General features: G+C 40.1%; 1 protein-coding gene across 1 annotated transcript in view; it reads right to left on the bottom strand.

Moving 5' to 3' along the window:
* LOC126465352 (sulfite oxidase-like) overlaps nucleotides 1-22,145 on the bottom strand; it is a 162,471-nt gene that overhangs the window by 122,076 nt on the left and 18,250 nt on the right. The window contains exon 2 of the mRNA XM_050096300.1: nucleotides 7,107-7,282. Within this exon, the coding sequence (XP_049952257.1) occupies nucleotides 7,107-7,282 (176 nt within the window). The remainder of the gene's footprint in view (nucleotides 1-7,106; nucleotides 7,283-22,145) is intronic.

Raw genomic sequence — 22,145 nt, 5'->3', positions numbered from 1 at the left:
AACATGACAGACTAAAACTAGCACTTCACAAAAGCATGAAAGTAGATTAAAACAAAGAGTGAAATCTGTATATACCATCTGCAGACAATGTTTTAGTGAGCACTACTCTCATTGGCCTAGGGGTCATTGGAAGAAACTCAAATGAAATTTGATAGAGGGGGAGGGGGGTAGGTTGGTGCAGTGGAAAAGTTTCACCCATTGTGTGCAGTGCAGTTGCTGCATGATTCATATTGATCACCTTAGAAGTAACAATGTATTGTAAAAGCTTATTTACAAGGATGCTCATATTCAGATGTGAAACTTATTTTCATGAATATAAAATTAAATTACAGCAGTGATTACTATTATTGTTATGCTGCAAATAATGGCAGCATTGAGAACTGACTTTATGTATATTGATGTGTGCCAATAGCTTCCGAATGGAGCTGGTGCTGTCAAAATGTGAAACTATATTTACCATGCTTGCCAACTTCTGCAAGGTTCTTAAAAACTTTTTTGTATGACATGTGTGTGTGAAAAAATAATAATTTTTATTGCTATGAATATTTGAAAAACTCGTAAATTCAAAGATTAGTAATATTAAATTTGAACTTCCCCCATGATAAAAAATAATTAACATTCAATGCTCGAAACACTATCACAATGGCTCTGTGGCAAAATAGTGCCTTCTAGTGGCATTTTTGGAATTTCCTTCTGTTTTGCCTTTGAAACAAACCTGCAGGCACATTTCTGGACCACAAAAATAGGAAAAAGTAATCTGTTCTCTCAAAGATCATTATTGTTTTCATTATTTGTAGCTTGTAGTTTTTGTAATGTAGCTTAACATGGCCTGCAGTGCCACAGTTGCATAATTTTGAATGGAGTAATGCAGTCAACCATACGCTTATTTCTTTGTCTGCCAACTTGTAGTGAAATAGCGTCAGTGACCATCACTGCATAGTTACTCGCGTTTGTGTTTTTGGTACTGATAATCTTTGTCCAAAGGCAAAAGGGCTAATTTTTTTATTTTACTTATTTTGTTTACTGTTCTCATTCAAGTTTTAATAGTTGGACTGTGCCTGATTTGCATGAATATAGGAGCAATTGGCAACAGTTTGTGAACAACTGATGATGCTGTTGGCCATGGTCAGCCATTTTCAAGCTGCTCCTCGGTGTTTAGCATCAGTGGTGAAATTGGCATGTCACATGAGGCACCTCAAGTATAGCTTGTTTCTCCCATGGGCTTTGCTGCTGAGCCACCTTCATTTGTACCCCACACAAGGGAACTGCACTCATGCAGAGTGAGTGGCAGGTTGTAACCCATTTGTGTTGGTGCAGTGGAAAAGTTTCACCCATTGTGTGCAGTGCAGTTGCTGCATGATTCGTATTGATCACCTTAGAAGTAACAATGTATTGTAAAAGCTTATTTACAAGGATGCTCATATTCAGATGTGAAACTTATTTTCATGAATATAAAATTAAATTACAGCAGTGATTACTATTATTGTTATGCTGCAAATAATGGCAGCATTGAGAACTGACTTTATGTATATTGATGTGTGCCAATAGCTAAGTGAACAAGTGGATGTTCCTTCAGCAGGGTCTGAGCAGGCAGATGGGGGGGGGGGGGGGGGGGGGGGGGGAAGTAGGTTTGCGGGACCTCCAATGCAGATGCTTTATGGAGCCCCTCAGGAAACAACATCCAGGGCTGGACAGAAGTCAATGTGCTCAGTATGTAAAAACAGATTAGATGTCATGGGAGGGGGAGTACTCACTGCAATCAACAAAAATATTCTGTCTACCGAGTTTGAAATTGAGTTTGACTGGACACGAGTAACCAAACTTGGTGAACCCAAGTTAATCATCAGACATTTTGATCCACTACCTGACTCCACTGTAACAGTTATAGAACCATTCACAGAAAGTCTACACTCAGTAAGCACATGTACCCTGTTCATGCATTATTAGTTGCAGGTGATTTTCACTTACTAAGTATAGAATGGGACATCTATGGATTCACTGCAGGTGGTACAGAAAGGCATTCTTATGAAGTAGTTCTGAGCAAATTGTCTGACAACTGTCTTGAACAGCTAATTCAAGAACCCACACACAACAGAAATATTTTAGATCTTGTAGCTACAAACAGGCGTGATGTTACTGACAGCATCAGTATAGAGACAGAGATTTGTGATGATGATGATGTCATCATAGTGACAATGGATATTTAAGTTAATAATTATGTCAACAATTAGAAGAGTTTTTGTTCTGTAAAGTACAAATAAGCTGTTATTAGCATCCTTTTTAGACAACAAATGAGCATCATTTAGTTCTAATGTGATGGACATAGAGGAATTATGGGCAAAATTTAAACTTATTAAAGTGTGTGCCAAGTAAGCGGATTAAGGATGGAAAAGACCCACTGTGGTTTAATACACTACTGGCCATTAAAATTGCTACACCACGAATATGACGTGCTACAGACGCGAAATTTAACCCACAGGAAGAAGATGCTGTGATATGCTAATGATTAGCTTTTCAGAACATTCACAGAAGGTTGGCGCTGGTGGCGACACCTACAACGTGCTGACATGAGGAAAGTTTCCAACTGATTTCTCATACACAAACAGCAGTTGACCGGCGTTGCCTGGTGAAACGTTGTTGTGATGCCTCATGTAAGGAGGAGAAATGTGTACCATCACGTTTCTGACTTTGATAAAGGTCAGATTGTAGCCTATTTTGATTGCGGTTCATCGTATCATGACATTGCTGCTCACGTTGGTTGAGATCCAATGACTGTTAGCAGAATATGGAATCGGTGGGTTCAGGAGGGTAATATGGAACGCCATTCTGGATCCCAATGGCCTCGTATCACTAGCAGTCAAGATGACAGGCATCTTATCTGCATGACTGTAGCAGATTGTGCAGCCACGTCTCAATCCCTGAGTCCACAGATGGGGACGATTGCGTGACGAACAGTTTGACGACATTTGCAGCAGCATGGATTATCAGCTCGGAGACCATGGCTGCAGTTACCCTTGATGCTACATCACAGACAGGAGCACCAACAATGGTGTACTCAGCGATGAACCTGGGTGCACAAATGGCAAAACGTCATTTTTTCGGGTGAATCCAGATTCTGTTTACAGCATCATGAAGGTTGCATTCGTGTTTGGCGACATCATGGCGAACGCACATTGGAAGCATGTATTCGTCATCGCCATACTGGCGTATCATCCGGCATGATGGTATGAGGTGCCATTGGTTACACGTCTCGGTCACCTCCTGTTCGCATTGACGGCACTTTGAACAGTGGACGTAACATTTCAGATGTGTTACGACCCGTGGCTCTACCCTTCATTCAATCCCTGCAAAACCCTACAGTTAAGTAGGATAATGCATGACTGCATGTTGCAGGTCCTGTACAGGCCTTTCTGGATACAGAAAATGTTCGACTGCTGCCCTGGCCAGCACATTCCCCAGATCTCTCATCAATTGAAAACGTCTGGTCAATGGTGGCCGAGCAACTGGCTTGTCACAATATGCCAGTCACTACTCTTGATGAACTATGGTATCGTGTTGAAGCAGCATGGGCAGCTGTACCTGTACACGCCATCCAAGCTCTGTTTGACTCAATACCCAGGCGTACCAAGGCCGTTATTATGGCCAGAGGTGGTTGTTCTGGGTAGTGATTTCTCAGGATCTATGCACTCAAATTGCATGAAAATGTAATCACATGTCAGTTCTAGTATAATATATTTGTCCAATGAATACCCATTTATCATCTGCATTTCTTCTTGGTGTAGCAATTTTAATGGCCAGTAGTGTAACAAAATTTGGAAAATGCTGAGGAAACAGAGATTGTTGTACTCTTGATTCAGAAATGTCAACAGGTACAAGTTAGCAGAAATTCGTGTGTGTATAAAAAAATTGATACATGATGCATACAACTTGAACCATCATACATTGGTGAAAGATCTTGCCAAGAATCTGAGAAAATTCTGGTCCTCTTAAGAATGGTAAGTGAGCTGGAGGCTTCTATTCAGTCTCTCATTGATCATCCTGGTGTGACAGAAGAAGACAATAACAGGAAAGCTGAAGTTTTAAATTTCATGTTAAACCACTTTCTCGTTTTATGTTATATGGAAACTTGTCATTGACCTTTCTTTGCACCAGAGTACATAACTCCACTCAGAACCTTAGACAAAGGGGAGAAGTCAACATGAAAATAATTGCACCAGAATACATAAGTCCGCTCAGAACCTTAGACAAGGGGGAGAAGACAACATGAAAATAGTTTTTATCTCTTGCACTGTGACTGCAAAAGTCACTGTTCAGTTCAAACTGATTTTTATTATCAGGAGCAGATATTCTTAAAGAGTAACTATATTGGGAAGTGAGCATAAGAATTCCAAGTTCCTTGAAGAGGTCACTGAAAGGTATGTAGTTATCTGCTTTAGACAAAATTCTTACTGGGCCCTTATGCTGAATAAGCACTTTATTTACGTAATTTGTATTGCCAAGAAAATAATTCCATAAGACAATAGACAATGAATATTTTGTGTAGAGTATTTTATACCTTTTATGAGATGTGATATAAATGGAAGGGTTTGTATAAATTTTAAAAGGGGTGGGTAATGAAGATAAGAGCATGATTCACACGAACAGATAAATTATGACTAACACAAAACACACAGCACATCTTTCAAACAACCCTCGCAAACAAGTGTGCCTGATTCATCATCATTTTCCATTTCCAGAGGGTTGCTAGGATTTCCTTTGGGGAACTCGATGGTGTATGTGTGACAAGTCCATTCTGTAGGAGACAATTTAACACCAAACCTCCTCTGGTGTCTCACTCAAGTACCTGAGAGGTAGGGATCCTAGGGAAAGGGGTTTCCTATCTTTGGGTCTATCTTCTTTCTCTTCTTTGATCCTAGCATCCACATCTATTTTTTCCTTTTTTACTTCTCATTTGAGGACCTGTCTATTTTTCCCTCTTTCCATATTCATAAACTTCTATTGCTGAAGTCCTTCCTTATTCCTGTGGTTTCTAATAACCTACATCTTATCTTTATATAAGAAGGCTGAAGAATCAGACTACACAAACACACATCTGCATATACACAAGTAAACACTTGGACACAAACATTCAATTACAGACTACAAAGCCTGTCACGATGTGAGAACTGCCAAGTGTTGTAGGGGAAATTGTGGATACATCTAGAAATATGTACACAAATATAGGAAGCTACGACAGTTCTACATTAAATATATAGAAGAAAAGGTGTATATAAACTAAGAAAGAGGCATGAGCAAAGAGAGAAAATGAAAGCTGATCAATAAGAAATGTCAGTATAATAAATACTCTAATGAATTGAAGGATAGTGGGACATGAATAGTATATATTGACATAGTATCTATAGAAAGTATAGAAGTTGATAAGTAGTGGAGGACTCTAGGGAGTAAATGATGTATTAAAGAATAAATGTGAAGCATAAGATACATTTATATTTTTACTAGAAAATACTTTATTATATTATACACAGAAATGTATTCTATGGTAATGAACTGTGAGGCCTACTCAGAAAGGATAAGGGCACCATACCTGGCGTTCACTAAGTATAAAGGGAAGACGTAGCTATGTGGAGATAGGATGGTCTGTGGCCTAAAGAACTGAGATGTTTTGTAAGGGGCATACCTACCAGAATGGAAAGAGGAAGTGCTCTCATAAGGTCAACCCGCAAGCAAGGAATAGGTGCTGGTCCTTGGAGAAGGGGACAGTATCATGACTTAAGTCACAAATTTTATAGGAATTATTCTGGAAAATATAAACTCTATGAATGACTAGCATTATTATGTTTTGAAGAAATAAATGAGAGTCAACAGAACACTTTTGCTTCACCTAGAGTTCCCCCAAGCTAGAACTAATGAAAATAGTACATACTAAGAAAAAGGTAGTACAAAAAGACAAAAATAGAAAATAGACTACTCATGTGTAATAAACACCTGAAGTTTTCAATTGAAAAAGAAAATAAAGAAAAGGGGAAAAGTCCTCACAATTCCTGAATATTAGTAAAGCTGACTAAAACCATGATTAAATGCTCATATCTTAATGTCAAAGTAAAATAAGAATGAATGGCGAAACAGTAACCGAAAAATTGTTCACAGTTATTCAAAGAAAAGAAATGTATACTGTTGAAATACAAAATGTTATTATGTGTGACATTAGTTGCATAATGATTGTGATTTGAGAATGTCTGTGTAAATTCTAGAATGTCTCAGCCTTCTACCGTCTCGAACACATGATATTCTAGTTATGACTGTGGGATGGTAGAATCCTACCCACAGCGTGTCACATTTTTGTGTGTGGAGGTTTAAAGTCAGTCCCGAGAAGAAAATAGATGCGGTGTTCAAACGGCACCAACAAGTACTTGTAGGGCAATCCATAGATGTTTTAGAGGAAGAACCATGGAGTTTTTATGCAGCTCTGTTTCTATTGTGTCATTGACTATTGTTATGTGAAAGAAGAACAGTTGAAAAAGTAATCTTGTTAGAGGCAGGACCTATTTTATGATGCATGTGAAGTAGAGTCATGGTTATTAAGCTAACGCTTTTATAAATGTAATTAAATTTGTTTCTGACATTGGATGGAGCGAGTGGCTTACTGGAAGTCATATATGTATGAGGAAAGTGAGAAGTTTATTCTGTATGGAGTTCAAATATACCATTGGTTGAAAAAGTAAAGTTTTCATATTTACTTATCACAAGTAGAGAGAAAGGCTTAAATATTCCTGTTCCTAGCATCATTCTACGGAGAAGAAGTCAAGAGAGTTTTCCAACAGCCAGATAGACAGCAAAGAAGATCAGCTGCAAATCTCAAGTAAGTCACCTTGTACAAAAGAAGTGGGAAGTTTGTACGTCTACTTCACACTTTAAATCAGCATCAAAAATGTTAGTGTGTCAACTATATCATGATATTCTACCACTGACAGACAAATGCAACTGAATGAAAACAAAATAAAATAGACTCTAGGGTTTATGTAACATGGCTACAGCACTTTAGCTAATGCAAACACTTAAGAAAGACTATCATGTAAAATAGTCTAGAGTTAAGTCAGGTGGTATACCTCTGTAATGGCTGTATAGACCCCATGTTGCTGTAATTCCAAATGTAGCAGCTGCTATCTTGAGAACATACTTATTTGCTTTCGGTTTGTATCCTCCACTCAAAAATCTCAACAACTGTTTCTTGTCAGTTCCAAGAGCTTCACATGACTGTTTCAGTAGTTGATAGGAATGGATGCTGTTGCAAAAGAAAAAAAAAAATACAATTGATCTTTGTGACTATTTTAATGAAAATTTCAACACTCCTTTCATTCAGTTTACAAATTGGCACTGTATCACTTCAGTGATAAAACACCTAGCATAGGAACACACAATACCACAGGTAGTTAGAAATGTTTTGCTGCAGAAAAGTGCAGAGCATTAGCAGCAAACTTCAATATCTAGTTCAATAATGAATACAAGTAAACAGCCATAGGTTTGTGATGCTCTGAAAGTAGGCAACAATAATAACTGTGAAGAACGTATGCTTTATAAAAATGTACTCCTATAATGGATACGACAAGTAAAGAACAAAAATAAATAAATAAATAACCTGCATAAACATAAGCATATAAATAATAACTTTAACTTGAGATTCTGTAGCACTGTCATGCTTCATGACAACAGTCACACAAGGTAAGTCTACTGTGTTGTTATGGCAGTCATGTTCAGTAAACCAATAGCTCTGTAACTCTCAACTGTATATTTAAAACACCCACACAACACACACACACACACACACACACACACACACACACACACACACAGACAGAGGTGTTGAGAAAATGGCCTCATAAGAAAGGATGCTCGAGACATCGAACTATGAATGATTGTCACAAACTTTATAGACATCTGGCAGTTACTGATCAGACTCCCTTACCTGTAGAGGACTCACAAAGATGACTGTTGAAGGGTTGGGTTGGGTTTTATGGGGGAAGAGACTAAACTGTGGGGTCATCGGTCTCATCAGATTAGGGAAGGACGGGGAAGGAAGTCGGCCTTGACCTTTCAAAGGGACCATCCCGGCATTTGCCTGGAGTGATTTAGGGAAATTATGGAAAACCTAAATCAGGATGGCTGGATGTGGGATTGAACCGTCATCCTCCCAAATGCAAGTCCAGTGTGCTAACCACTGTGCCATCTCGCTTGGTGATGGCTGTTGAAAAGCCAGTTTTTGGAAAAACTTTTAACTTTCCTAGGCATGGTGCTGTTTAAACTCATATGATAACAGGTGCTTTAATGAGCTGTAAATTATGTATTATTCCTGATAAAGCATGAGGTACAGCAAATAATATAATATTTGCTTGAGGATTTGCAGTCATTTTGCAGGAAACCTGAAGCCACTATCTCCACTGAAATTAAATCATTTCTTGGTTATTTCTAAGGTATATCGTACTCAAAAAAGTTTGAACCATTTTGGTTTCATTCTTTGTAATGCACTGTCAACATACATAAAAAGGCTGAAGAAGGAAACTGCTTTTAAAGCAGAGTTAAAAATATTTCTTGTTTATAGTGTTTCTACAGTCTAAGTGAAAATATTAGTTACAGAAATACCAGGACCTCATTTCTTTTTGTGTATTTTTTTAATCTGTAAGCAAATATACCATCTATGCTGGTATGTATTTCAACAAGAATGTTTCTGCTGTTGGTTTCTGTTTTCTCTGTTTCAAATGAAATGCAATTCACATCTTCAGAGAAGGAAATCAGTTGCAACAATAGTTGTGATCGATATAGTGTTGACAGGTGTTTGTGTGTTTATTTTTCAGGAGTGTAATATAACAACGTTTCTGCTGTAACTAACAAATTTGTGTGTGCGCAACTTCATAGTTCATGCATGACGTCTGCACTTGATTCGGCTACTAGAGGCCACCCGGCCTACTAGTAAAACTGTAGTTATATGCACAGCCTGCTGGCTGCACCCCGTGTTAGAACTAATGATTATATAGGCTAGAGCAAAAGACTCCACTAGTCACTTGTGTGTTGTCTGTATACGTACTTTGTGTCTCAAGTGTTCATTCTTTTTCATCTAATAAAGTTCCAGTGTTAGTACACTTTGGCGATGGCTACGGTGTTCGACTCCGCATGTGCCACTTCAGTCATTGGTCCTATGAACTCAATTTCCATCGAGGCAATGCTTAACTCTCTTTTTGAGCAAAATCAGGAGCTGTCAGTTGCTATTTCCAGTTTAATGACTATGTTAGCATAACATACAGCCCTACCAATTATGTATCCAGTCCTGTTCCCTGTGTACAACAATACAGCAGAAGACTGGGACACTTATGAAAAATGCCTGCAACAACATTTCAAGGCATTTGGAGTAACAGATGTAAACTTGTGCAAGGCTCTTTTTTTGTCATGGATCTTACATAATGTGTATCAGTTGTTGTGTCAGTTTGCCTCCTTACAGGAACCTCCCAATCTTTCTTTTGATCAGCTGTGCAAGTTACGTTTTCACTTGTAAATGTACTCACGTTATTGCTGGTTGTGTGGAGTTTTACCATTGCCAAAAGCAGCCAAAACAGTAATATAGGGCATGGACAGCAGAACCACAAGGATTTAGTCATTGTTATTTTGTGACAAATGTGCAGATCAAATGATTCAAGGTGCAATCATATGTCTTGGTGCTGGTAGGAAGCTTGAGAGCAAGCTCTACAGTGTGAAAATCCTGTGCTTATAGAAGTATTAAACACAGTTCAGTCATTTGAAGTTTCACAGGCTGCAGGTAAACAGATAGAAGCCTGGTCCAAAGTTTCAGAAATCAGTTCCTCTCATCCTTCTCAGCCTTCAATCCATTCACAAGGCAACAGAGAAGCTATTGCAGCACAGTGCAACAGTTGTCTCAGCAACCTATAGGTAATAGATGTTCACGAGAACAACAGTCCGTATCACAATGGCAACAGCCTCATGCTCTGCAGTCTTCACACCCTTACTGTTTCATTCACTATGAATAGATTGTTTACCCCATGCACTGGGCAATGAGTAATATGTGCCATTAAAAAGGACACTTTGCTTCTGTGTGTAAATCTCTTCCGAACCTGAGTGAGTATGAAACAAATGTGGATGTGAACAGTGTGTCAGCAGTGATGATGTCTCCAAACAAGTTATACACAGAAGTGCATGTGTTTAACAAACCACTGAGAATGCAGGAGGACACAAGTGCAGTAGCAACGTTGGTGAATTGTTGAACTTACATGGATTTAGGTTCTCCCCCTCTGGTTCCAGTGTCATGGAGGCTGGTGAGTTATAACAAACAACAGTCCCATTCTTGAACAGTTTTCTGCACCTGTAACTTACAAGGCTGTGGTTCGTTCATTAACATTCTTAGTTGTGGACAATGCTTACACTGAAAATCTGTTTAGTTTGGATCCTCCTTTTAAATTTTTTGCTTTCTCTATCAATGACAAAGTACATTCGGTTTTGATCACATTCCATATCAACAGTTGATCTTTGAGCTAAATTTTCTCCTTTATTTTCTCCACAACTGGGTTGTGCAACAAAATTTTAGGCTCATATTATGATGAAACAGTCTGCCCACCCCTGTTTTCGCTGGGTCTGCCCTGTACCGGAACTTTATGGGGTCAAGTAATAGCAGAATTAGATCATCTTAAATCCCTTGATGTTATTTGACTTATTTCTTTCAGAGAATGGTAAAAACCACTGGTTATAGGGGAAAACACCTACAGGTAAATTATGCCTCAGCAGTGATTTAAAAAAAATTTAAATACTGCCTGTCCTTTGCCATGCCCTGATGATTTGGTGACAAGGTTTGCAAACACTTTCTTGGTCTTTGGGGGGACCTTGTGTGCCCCCACTTCATGGACTGTAATTTTTTCTCGCAATTGAAGTATTTCACCCAAGTTTCATCACCAGTTACGATTCGATCCAGTAATGAATCACCATCTTTGTGGTAGGCCTCCAGAAATGTCAATGTTGCCCCCATTTGCTGTTCTTTATGGTGCACATTTTGCATCGTGCACAAAATTTGTGGTAGCCTAGCTTTTGAGTGACAATTTCAAACAACAAAGTTCATGAAACTTGTGGAAAAGAAAGTGAAAGTTCCATTATTGTGATGTGATGGTTTTGACAAATTGTTTCATCAACTTTAGCGACAAGATCGTCAGTCACAATGATCGGATATCCACTTTTCTCTTCATTGTGAATGTGGGTTTGGCCATTTTTAAACTGAATGCACCATTTCCGGACAAAACATTCACTCATTACGTTGTTTCTGTACACTTTGCACAGTTCACGATAAATTTCTATAGGTTTTAGGTTTTTTGTCAACGAAAACCGTATCACAGACCACACCTCACACCTGGCAGGATATTCAATTGCAGTACACATTTCAAATTCGAATAAAAAACAGATGTGCAGAGATGTCCCCGCTGTCACGGATGGATGCCGACTGAGCATTCCGAGCATGCACATACCAAAATATACACGATCGGCGCCTGCCTATCAGCATCAGATGGAAACGTTCCCTACTTTTTGAATAGCCCTCATATTATGTAATTAAAATGTGATTTTCAGTGTGCTGGGGACATCTTATGCCAGCACACCCCCGACGACAAATAAGTTGCGAGAAGATCGATAGTAGGTGCAACCAAAGCACCTATCAGGAGAGAGGCCAAATAGAGACTCACAAGCAATGCACTGCCAACACTCTCTCGACTTTTAGTATTTAGATCACTGCTGCAGACCAGAGGGCCCAGTCAGTCAGCCAGTGCGTCAACGAGTCCTGTCACTTGGAGTCGCAGTTAGCTCAGGGGCAGACAGTACCTGGTGACCAGAGCAGTGTACATAGTGGGACTTTGTACTTCACCAGCAGTGAGGCTAATGTGGACTATTATGGAGAGCTCGTACCACAACACCTGGACTATCTTAAGTAACATCTTGTTCTTATGAATAAAGAACCCTGTTAATACATGTGTGCAGTTTGTGTTATAGTAGAGGATACTGGCCACCAAATAACATCCCCCCTCCTTGCTTCCCATGGTACAAGTCTACAGTGACAACAAGATGACACAAAAACTGGCGACAAGTATAATTCAGTGCAGATTTTGCTTGCTTCTCTTATGTTTTAGCTTGCAGGGTTGCTTTTTTTTTTTTTTTTTTTTTTTTTTTTTTTTTTTTCTTTTTTTTTTTTTTTTTTTTTTTTTTTTTTTTTTTTGTTGCTAAAACATATTTCTGTATACTATGGCTACCCCACCCCCTCCACCCCTGCCCCAATGTGATGGATCTAACACAAGTTTTTCAGTTTCAAAACCAACAAATTGCTACCTTGATGACGATGGTACAACTTCTGGCTGTACAAGCTGCGTCAGCCACCCGACAGACAAACGGACCAGAATGACAAGTGCTGCAGACCAGCATACCACTGTTCCGGCAATTTAACAACACCGAAGAGGAATGGCTTGAATACCTGACACAGTTCCAAGCACATTGTGATGTTCATCAAGTTCAAGGTACTGTAAAGCTACAATACTTTCTTTCGACTGTGGGGTCCCCAGTGTTCAGCTTAATACGAAAACTATTCCCAACTGCATCTCCCAATGAGCTCAGTTTTAGTGAAGAAATCACTGCATTAACCAAGTACTATGACCAGCAAGTCCAAGTAGCTGCAGCCAGATATCAATTCTTTTGCTTGCAGAAAAAGTTGGAACAGATGTATTGTCAGTGGTGCACAGAATTAACGGGCATGACTAAGAAGTGTACATTTAAGTGCAGTTGTGACAACTTTTACAGTGATTTAATGATCAGAGATGCAATAGCATTCAACATCACAGATAGTAAAATATGGGAAGAGATCCTAAGTACTTTGATCCATCACTTCCTGAAGTAATCCTGAAGTACTCTGATCCATCACTTCCTCAAGTATTGCAAATCTTCGAGCAATATGATTCAGGTGCCATAGCGACCGATAAGTTTGTCAGGCTGAGTTGCCCCTTGCTCATGACCACCCCAAGCAGTCACAACAATGAGTGCCTACACAGCCACCTGGACAGCCACATAAACAGATAAATGGTCCTATGAAATTAGTGAAGTCTTGTCCTAGATATTTTGCTTGCCATAAAAGACAGAATTGCCCATCATGTAACATAACATGTTATACGTGTGGAAAAAAAGGCCATGTCCAACCAGTTTGTTTCCAATGGCAGAAAAACGCCAGTTTTTCCCGCTCCCAGCAAAGGAAAGGTTTGTGTACATGCAATGAACGTTGTGTTTTCCAAATCTACAACAGGTTCTGACAAAAGTATGATTAAGGTTGCACCTCATTCTCACCCTAGCGCTGTGCAATGACATTCTAACAAACTATTTGTCTCATTACACATTGCTGGCCAACATGTGAACTTTCAGTTAGACACAGGGGCCTCAATAACTTTGCTAGATTATGCCACGTATAAACAGTTAGGCTCACCGTACCTTTCTAAACCTAGCAAGCACCTCACTGCTTACAAAAGACAGGAAATTCCAGCACTTGGATGGTGTAGTCCGCCTGCCACTTATCAATCTCACACCAGGACAGTGAATTTTACTGTATTGAAATCAAGAGACAGTGAAAAGTTATTCAATATAGATGCTTTTGATTTGTTTGGTCTTAGCATCCATGACAATGTACTTTCAGTCTCTACATTTGCACCAAAAGATAGTGTCACTAGCTTGCTTAAAGAATTTTCAGAATGAATGGGAAAAGCAAATAACTTTATAGCACATGTTACATTGAAAGGCAATGCACAGCCTAAGTTTTTTCATGTTGACCTCACTCCAATTACTTTAAGAGACAAAATTGCCAGTGAATTGAAAGAATTGTAAGATAATGGTGTAATTGCTCCCATTCAGGCTAGTCAGTGGGCCAGTCCACTAGTTGTGTTGCCTAGGCCTTCTGGTCACATTTGCATTTGTGTTGACTTTAAGTCTACAGACAACCCACAGACAGTAGTTGACACTTATCTGTAGCCTCATCCTGAGGAACTCCTGGACAGGCTTGGTGCAGGACATCACTTTTCTAAGATCGATTTGGATGATGCCTACTTGTAAATTCCATTGGATGAAGAATCACAAAAAGAGTTTGTTGTAAATATACACTTAGGACTGTTCAAGTATTGGCATTCACCCTTCGGCAGTGCTTCCACATCCACCATTTTTCCACATTACTTGGAACAGCTGACTACAAAAGTGCCATTTTGTTTAAACTACCTTGCTGATATTGTCATCTCACGTCATACCAGAGGAACACATTGCCAATTTATGTACTCTTTTTTGAGTGTTGTCAGAAGTAAGGCTCAAGTGTCATCTTGAAAAATGTGACTTTTTTTCAAACTGAACTACAGAACTTAGGTCATGTGATAAACAGTCAGGGTGTGCACTCTCGCCAATCTCATATGCTTTCCATCTGTGACCTGCCTGTTCCTTGTGATGTGTCTAAACTGCAGTCAGAACTAGGAAAGATGATATACTACATTTGATTCAGACCATGGGTCCATTGCATCGCTTGCCTCACAAAAATGTGCCTTTTATGTGGTCTAAAGACTATCAAGACATATTTCAGAAAATCAAACACGCTTTGCTTTGTGACAGATGTTTAGTGCATTTTGACCCTGCCAAGCCAGTAGTTTTGCAAGTCAACGCTTCTTCCTATGGAATTGGTGCTGTGCTTTCACACACAATTGGTGCATAAAACAGACCTATTGATTTTGCCCCAAAGTTGTTAACACAAACTCAGTGCAATAATTCACAAATTGAAATATAAGCTCTCGCTATTGTGTATAGTGTGACAAAATTCCATCACTATTTGTATGGCCGCAAGTTCTATTTAATGACAGATCACAAGCCTTTGCAGCTTTGTTTCATCCGTCAAAGCTGGTTCCTATAAGCACCACTCAAAAATTGCAATGCCGGGCTTTGTTGCTGTGGGGTGCGTACTGTAAGACCTTTGGTACACACACCATCAGATTATTTGACTTGTCGCTCTAACGAAGTAGGCGAGTGTCAGCAATATGTCTCATGGTCTTATCGTGGCGTGTTTATCTTCTGCCGTTAGGTCAGACGATAGAAATGCCACTTGCACGCTTAGAGTAGCAGATTGACGGTGACCAACTTTAAACAGAACTTGATTAATTTTCACACATTTAAAAAAATAATAAAAAGCATAGAAATAACTTAACTTGGTTCTGGATGCTATTTACAATTGACAATCTGAAGTTCCTTTGGCCTTCATACGTTAATCTTATTCTCACATATCACTGATACTTGACAAAGTGTCTATACATTTCTCTTCATGGGTATGTACAGGAATATGATAATCTTATTAGGCACAGACTGAAACTTGACTATAGACTAATGCAGCCTAAGGCAGACTGATGCAGACTGACTAATCGGAGGTCTGTACACTCGTTATAATACCTCGCGCGTTCATGTATCACTGCGCGAGTGTGATCCGCGAGGAGAAAAGGTTCTACATTAACAGCACTCTCATTAGCTGCGTTACATATTAATACACGGATCAGCGGAAGCAGAATTTGGTCCGTCTCTATGACAGCGCCATCTCGTAGTGCGGAGACGGACGAGCGCTGCGCCTGCGCTATTGTGCTTAGCGGGGCGCGCTCTAGTGGGAAAGTTGTGTACGCACTGACTACGTGGAACTATGTACACATCAGTTGCTTTTGCAGTATCATTATGAAATTGTGTACAGACCTACAGCAAACTTGGCAATACAGACACCCTATCTCACCTTCTGATTGGTCCAGACTCTGATTTTGGTGCATCTACCATATCTTGTTGCCAAATCTATGTGCAGGACTCTGAATTGCTGGAATCTTTTCCCATGCACTGCAGAAAAGTAGCACAGGCCATGGAAGCAGACCCAGATATCAAGATTTTATTGCATTACATTTGCATCATTTGGCCTCATTCATTGAACTGTATCCAGAACTCAGTTGTGCGCCAGTGTTTTGCTCATCAGCATAACCATTCAGTTCAACAGAGTGTGATTCTAGTTCAAAAATGACAGTGAACAGCCAGTTGTGTTTATTCCCAAAGTGTTGCAGAAGGATGTGTTGTGATTGTTCCACCAAGGACACTGTGGAATTGTTCGCACTAAACAGTTAGAGCGACAGCACTGTAGTTGGCAGGGCACAGATGCCTATATTGAACAGATGATGCCACAGTGTCATGCATGCGCAGAGAACCACCCCACTCCACCACAGACATTCTCAACTTGGCCTAAGATGCAATCACCGTGGCAACGAGTGCACATTGACTTTGCAGGATCATTTTGGAACACTCGTCGGCTCATAGTGGTAGACTCTTTTCACAAGTTCTCATTTGTGGTGCCCATGTAGCAGGTTTCAAGTATTTTCCTCCATATTTTGCGAGACAGTTTTGTGAACGAAATGGCATTCATCACCTATTAAGTGCTCTGTTTCACCCGCAGTCCAATGGAGAAGCAGAACACTTCGTACACACTTTCAAGCAGCATATGGGCAAGCTTCACACCACCCACACATGGGAACAGGCACTGCAACTCTTCCTCACCTCCTATTACTCCCACCCAAGAGACAGACAATCACTGGTGATACTTCTGCATGGTCACCGCCATCGAATGCTGCTACACACACAGCAGCATCTGGCGCTTCCAATGGAGTATTGCTTTGTGCTGCGTAATCTTGTTCTCTTCAGGATTTATGGCAACCGTGAGTGCTGGGAGAGAGGCATAACCTAGGACCACATTGGCTCTTCTATGTATTTGATTGCAGGTCCCAGTGGTTTGCAGCACCACCACCAGATCTAAATTCACGCATGTCACCCTTGCCCCTGCCATCCCCACTCGCCAAGCCCATGGATGTGGACCCACCATCACTATCACCATCACTGTCATCACCCCATGACATAACCTCAGTCCTGGACATGTGCCCTGACAGCAGTTTTCCTGAGGATGTTCCTGTTGCCTCACAGGCCAGATGGCGGGGTATGGTCGAGAGTATGCTGTCCTTCACAGCCACAGCTCCTGGCTCGTATCTACATCCAGCATCCTGCTTCTCTCTCTGTTGTTGTTTGCAGCCTCACTGCATGACAATGGTGTGGCATTTTGTGGGAGAGGAATGTGCTGGCTAAGCTGTCGCCTGCACACTGGGCAGCAAAGAGGTTGCAAGAAGATAGATAGTGGGCACAACCAATGCGCCTGTCAGGAGAAAGGGCAAATAGAGACTCGCAAGCAATGCGGTGCCAATGCCCTCTTGACTGCTAGTATTTAAATTGCCACTGCAGACTGGACAGCCCAGTCAATGGGTCCAGCCGCAGACAGTCGCAGTTAGCTCAGCCTCTAGCTCAGAGTCAGTCAGTACCTAGCAGCCAGAGTTGTGTAAATAGTGGGACTTTGCACTTCATCAGCAGTGAGGCTAACTTATTTTTCTTATGAATAAGGAACCCTATTAATGCATGCGTGCAGTTTGTGTTATAGAAGAGGATACCGGCCGCCAAGCAACATCCTCTCCTTGCTTCCCATGGTACAAGCCTACAGTGACAACAAGACAACACAAAATTCAAATTGTCCATTCATGTTCCCAAGGTACCAATTCGCAACAAAACTAAAAACACACTTAATTTGTCACTCCTACACATTATATGATTATCAAAGTTCAAGAACTAAAATTTTTTTTATAGCCACATAACAAATAGCAATGATCATTACAAAACTCCATAACTTATATTATTGCACTGAAAACAGTGTTCTGTTGTTAGAGATGAAGGTAATTGTATGACCTATTGCTTGCAAAATAAATTCACAACAAAGAACAGCTGGTTTAAAAAGCAGGTGAGCCACTGAGCCATAACATCCCTAAGTATATGTGACATTGGGAACAGGAATCTCATTTATTAACCCTTTATTACCTAACGTCTGTGAATGTAGACATACTTTTACATAGGATTTGGATAGTCTATAACAGATATAAGTCTTCTTTTACTATTCTGGCCAGGGAATGTGACATATTTGGTATATCTCCGTGACTGCAGATGGTTGCATAAACAGGCTAGTGATTGTTATAGATTCAAAATGGAAAAAGTTCATGGAAATGGAGCCAGGTGAATGTGGAATTTTAAACTTTTTAATCCTTAATTGTTCTCAATAACGACTGAAAATAAATGCTTCAAATATTTTATACAATGCCTAAAATGGATGTGTTGTTGTTGTGGTCTTCAGTCCTGAGACTGGCTTGATGCAGCTCTCCATGCTACTCTATCCTGTGTAAGCTTCTTCATCTCCCAGTACCTACTGCAACCTACGTCCTTCTGAATCTGCTTAGTGTATTCATCTCATGGTCTCCCTCTACGATTTTTACCCTCCACACTGTCCTCCAATACTAAATTGGTGATCCCTTGTTGCCTCAGAACATGTCCTACCAACCGATCCCATCTTCTAGTCAAGTTGTGCCACAAATTTCTCTTCTCCCCAATCCTATTTAATACCTCCTCATTAGTTATGTGATCCACCCATATAATCTTCAGCATTCTTCTGTAGCATCTCATTTCGAAAGCTTCTATTCTCTTCTTGTCTAAACTATTTATCATCTACGTTTCACTTCCATACATGGCTACACTCGATACAAATACTTTCAGAAACGACTTCCTGACATTTAAATCTATACTCGATGTTAACAAATTCTTCTTCTTCACAAATGCTTTCCTTGCCATTGCCAGTCTACATTTTATATCCTCTCTACTTCGACCATCATCAGTTATTATGCTCCCCAAATAGCAAAACTCCTTTCCTACTTTAAGTGTCTCACTTCCTAATCTAATTCCCTCAGCATCACCTGACTTAATTCGACTACATTCCATTATCCTCGTTTTGCTTTTGTTGATGTTCATCTTATATCCCCCTTTCAAGACACTATCCATTCTGTTCAACTGCTCTTCCAAGTCCTTTGCTGTCACTGACAGAATTACAATGTCATCGGCAAACCTCAAAGTTTTTATTTCTTCTCCATGGATTTTAATACCTACTCTGAATTTTTCTTTTGTTTCCTTCACTGGTTGCTCAATATACAGATTGAATAACATTGGGAGAGGCTACAACCCTGTCTCACTCCCTTCCCAACCACTGCTTCCCTTTCGTGTCCCTCGATTCTTATAACTGCCATCTGGTTTGTAAATAGCCTTTCACTCCCTGTGTTTTACCCCTGCCACCTTCAGAATTTGAAAGAGAGTTTTCCAGTCAACATTGTCAAAAGCTTTCTCTAAGTCTACAAAAGCTAAAAAACGTTGGTTTGCCTTTCCTTAATCTAGCTTCTAAGATAAGTCGTAGGGTCAGTATTGCCTCATGTGTTCCAATATTTCTACGGAACCCAAACTGATCTTCCCCGAGGTCAGCTTCTACCAGTTTTTCCATTCGTCTGTAAAGAATTCGCATTAGTATTTTGCAGCCGTGACTTATTAAACTGATAGTTCGGTAATTTTCACATCTGTCAACACCTGCTTTCTTTGGGATTGGAATTATTATATTCTTCTTGAAGTCTGAGGGTATTTCGCCTGTCTCATACATCTTGCTCACCAGATGGTAGAGTTTTGTCTGGACTGGCTCTCCCAAGGCTGTCAGTAGTTCTAATGGAATGTTGTCTACTCCCGGGGCCTTGTTTCGACTCAGGTCTTTCAGTGCTCTGTCAAACTCTTCACGCAGTATCATATCTCCCATTTCATCTTTATCTACATCCTCTTCCATTTTCCATAATATTGTCCTCAAGTACATCGCCCTTGTATAGACCCTCTATATACTCCTTCCACCTTTCTGCTTTCCCTTCTTTGCTTAGAACTGGGTTTCCATCAACGCTCTTGATATTCATACAAGTGGTTCTCTTTTCTCCAAAGGTCTCTTTAGTTTTCCTGTAGGCACTATCTATCTTACCCCTGGTGAGACAAGCCTCTACATCCTTACATTTGTCCTCTAGCCATCCCTGCTTAGCCATTTTGCACTTCCTGTCGATCTCATTTTTGAGACGTTTGCATTCCTTTTTGCCTGCTTCACTTATTGCATTTTTATGTTTTCTCCTTTCATCAATTAATTTCAATATTTCTTCTGTTACCCAAGGATTTCTATTAGCCCTCGTCTTTTTACCTACTTTATCCTCTGCTGCCTTCGCTACTTCATCCCTCAAAGCTACCCATTCTTCTTCTACTGTATTTCTTTCCGCCATTCCTGTCAATTGTTCACTTATGCTCTCCTTGAAACTCTGTACAACCTCTGGTTCTTTCAGCTTATCCCGGTCCCGTCTCCTTAAATTCCCACCTTTTTGCAGTTTCTTCACTTTTAATCTACAGTTCATAAACAATAGATTGTGGTCAGAGTCCACATCTGACCATGGAAATGTCTTACAATTTAAAACCTGGTTCCTAAGTCTCTGTCTTACCATTATATAATCTATCTGAAACCTGTCAGTGTCTCCAGGCTTCTTCCATGTATACAACCTTCTTTTATGATTCTTGAACCAAGTGTTAGCTATGATTAAGTTATGCTCTGTGCAAAATTCTACAAGGCGGCTTCCTCTTTCATTTCTTCCCCCCAATCCATATTCACCTACTATGTTTCCTTCTCTCCCTTTTCGTACTACTGAATTTGAGTCACCCATGACTATTAAATTTTCATCTCTCTTCACTATCTGAATAATTTCTTTGATTTCATCATACATTTCTTCAATTTCTTCATCATCTGCAGAGCTAGTTGGCATATAAACTTGTACTACTGTGGTAGGCGTGGGCTTCGTGTCTATCTTGGCCACAATAATGCATTCACTATGCTGTTTGTAGTAGCTTACTCGCACTCCTATTTTTTTATTCATTATTAAACCTACTCCTGCATTACCCCTATTTGATTTTGTATTTATAACCCTGTATTCGCCTGACCAAAAGTCTTGTTCCTCCTGCCACTGAACTTCACTAATTCCCACTATATCTAACTTTAACCTATCCATTTCCCTTTTTAAATTTTCTAACCTACCTGCCCGATTAAGGGATCTGACATTCCACGCTCCAATCAATCTGTAGAACGCCAGTTTTCTTTCTCCTGACAACGACGTCCTCCTGAGTAGTCCCCACCCAGAGATCCGAATGGGGGACTATTTTACCTCCAGAATATTTTATCCATGAGGATGCCATCATCATTTAACCATACAGTAAAGCTGCATGCCCTCGGGAAAAATTACGGCCGTAGTTTCCCCTTGCTTTCAGCCGTTCGCAGTACCAGCACAGCAAGGCAGTTTTGGTTATGTTACAAGGTCAGATCAGTCAATCATCCAGACTGTTGCCCCTGCAAGTACTGAAAAGGCTGCTGCCCCTCTTCAGTAACCACACGTTTGTCTGGCCTCTCAACAGATACCCTTCCGTTGTGGTTGCACCTACGGTACGGCTATCTGTATCGCTGAGGCACGCAAGCCTCCCCACCAACTGCAAGGTCCATGGTTCATTGGGGGGGGGGGTTTACAATGGGTATAAGAAGCTATATTTTGTATGTTCTTTGCTATTTTGTGGTAGGGAAAGGAGGGGGGAGGGGGCGAGAATCATTATGTAAAGTTGATGTCTATTATAGTAGATGATAGGTAAATAGTGTAAATATTATAGAATTTAAAAGTTACAAATGTAGATGTTGGGCATTTAGTCAGTCAGTCTTCATTCTAACGCAATCAGCAAATTCGAAATTAGTTTTCTCTTGTGGGGCAGTTTATGGTAAAAAAACCAGACACATTACTTTAGTTCCAGGTCCAGATATAGATGGAGAAAATGGTTTGGAGGATTCCAATGGCTATGGTGCCACAGGATGAAGCAGAAAGTAGTGATTGTTCTGAGATTGAAGATAATGAAGCAGAAAGTACCAATAGACCATCCTAGGCCACATTTAGAATACAGCTCTAGTAAACTGAACCAGATTACACAATGGTAACAAGCAACAGGCGTGATCAGCCTGAAATAACCAACTATACACAAGAGGAATATTTATACCATCGGCCAAAGAGAGAGATTCCAGAAAGAACTGATATTAGAGAAGTGACAAATATTAAACCCAACTACCAGAC

This window comes from Schistocerca serialis, chromosome 1, assembly GCF_023864345.2.
Source record: "Schistocerca serialis cubense isolate TAMUIC-IGC-003099 chromosome 1, iqSchSeri2.2, whole genome shotgun sequence".
Classification (NCBI taxonomy): domain Eukaryota; kingdom Metazoa; phylum Arthropoda; class Insecta; order Orthoptera; family Acrididae; genus Schistocerca; species Schistocerca serialis.
The sequence above is the reverse complement of the archived record's forward strand: the minus strand, read 5'-3'. Positions and strand labels throughout refer to the sequence as shown.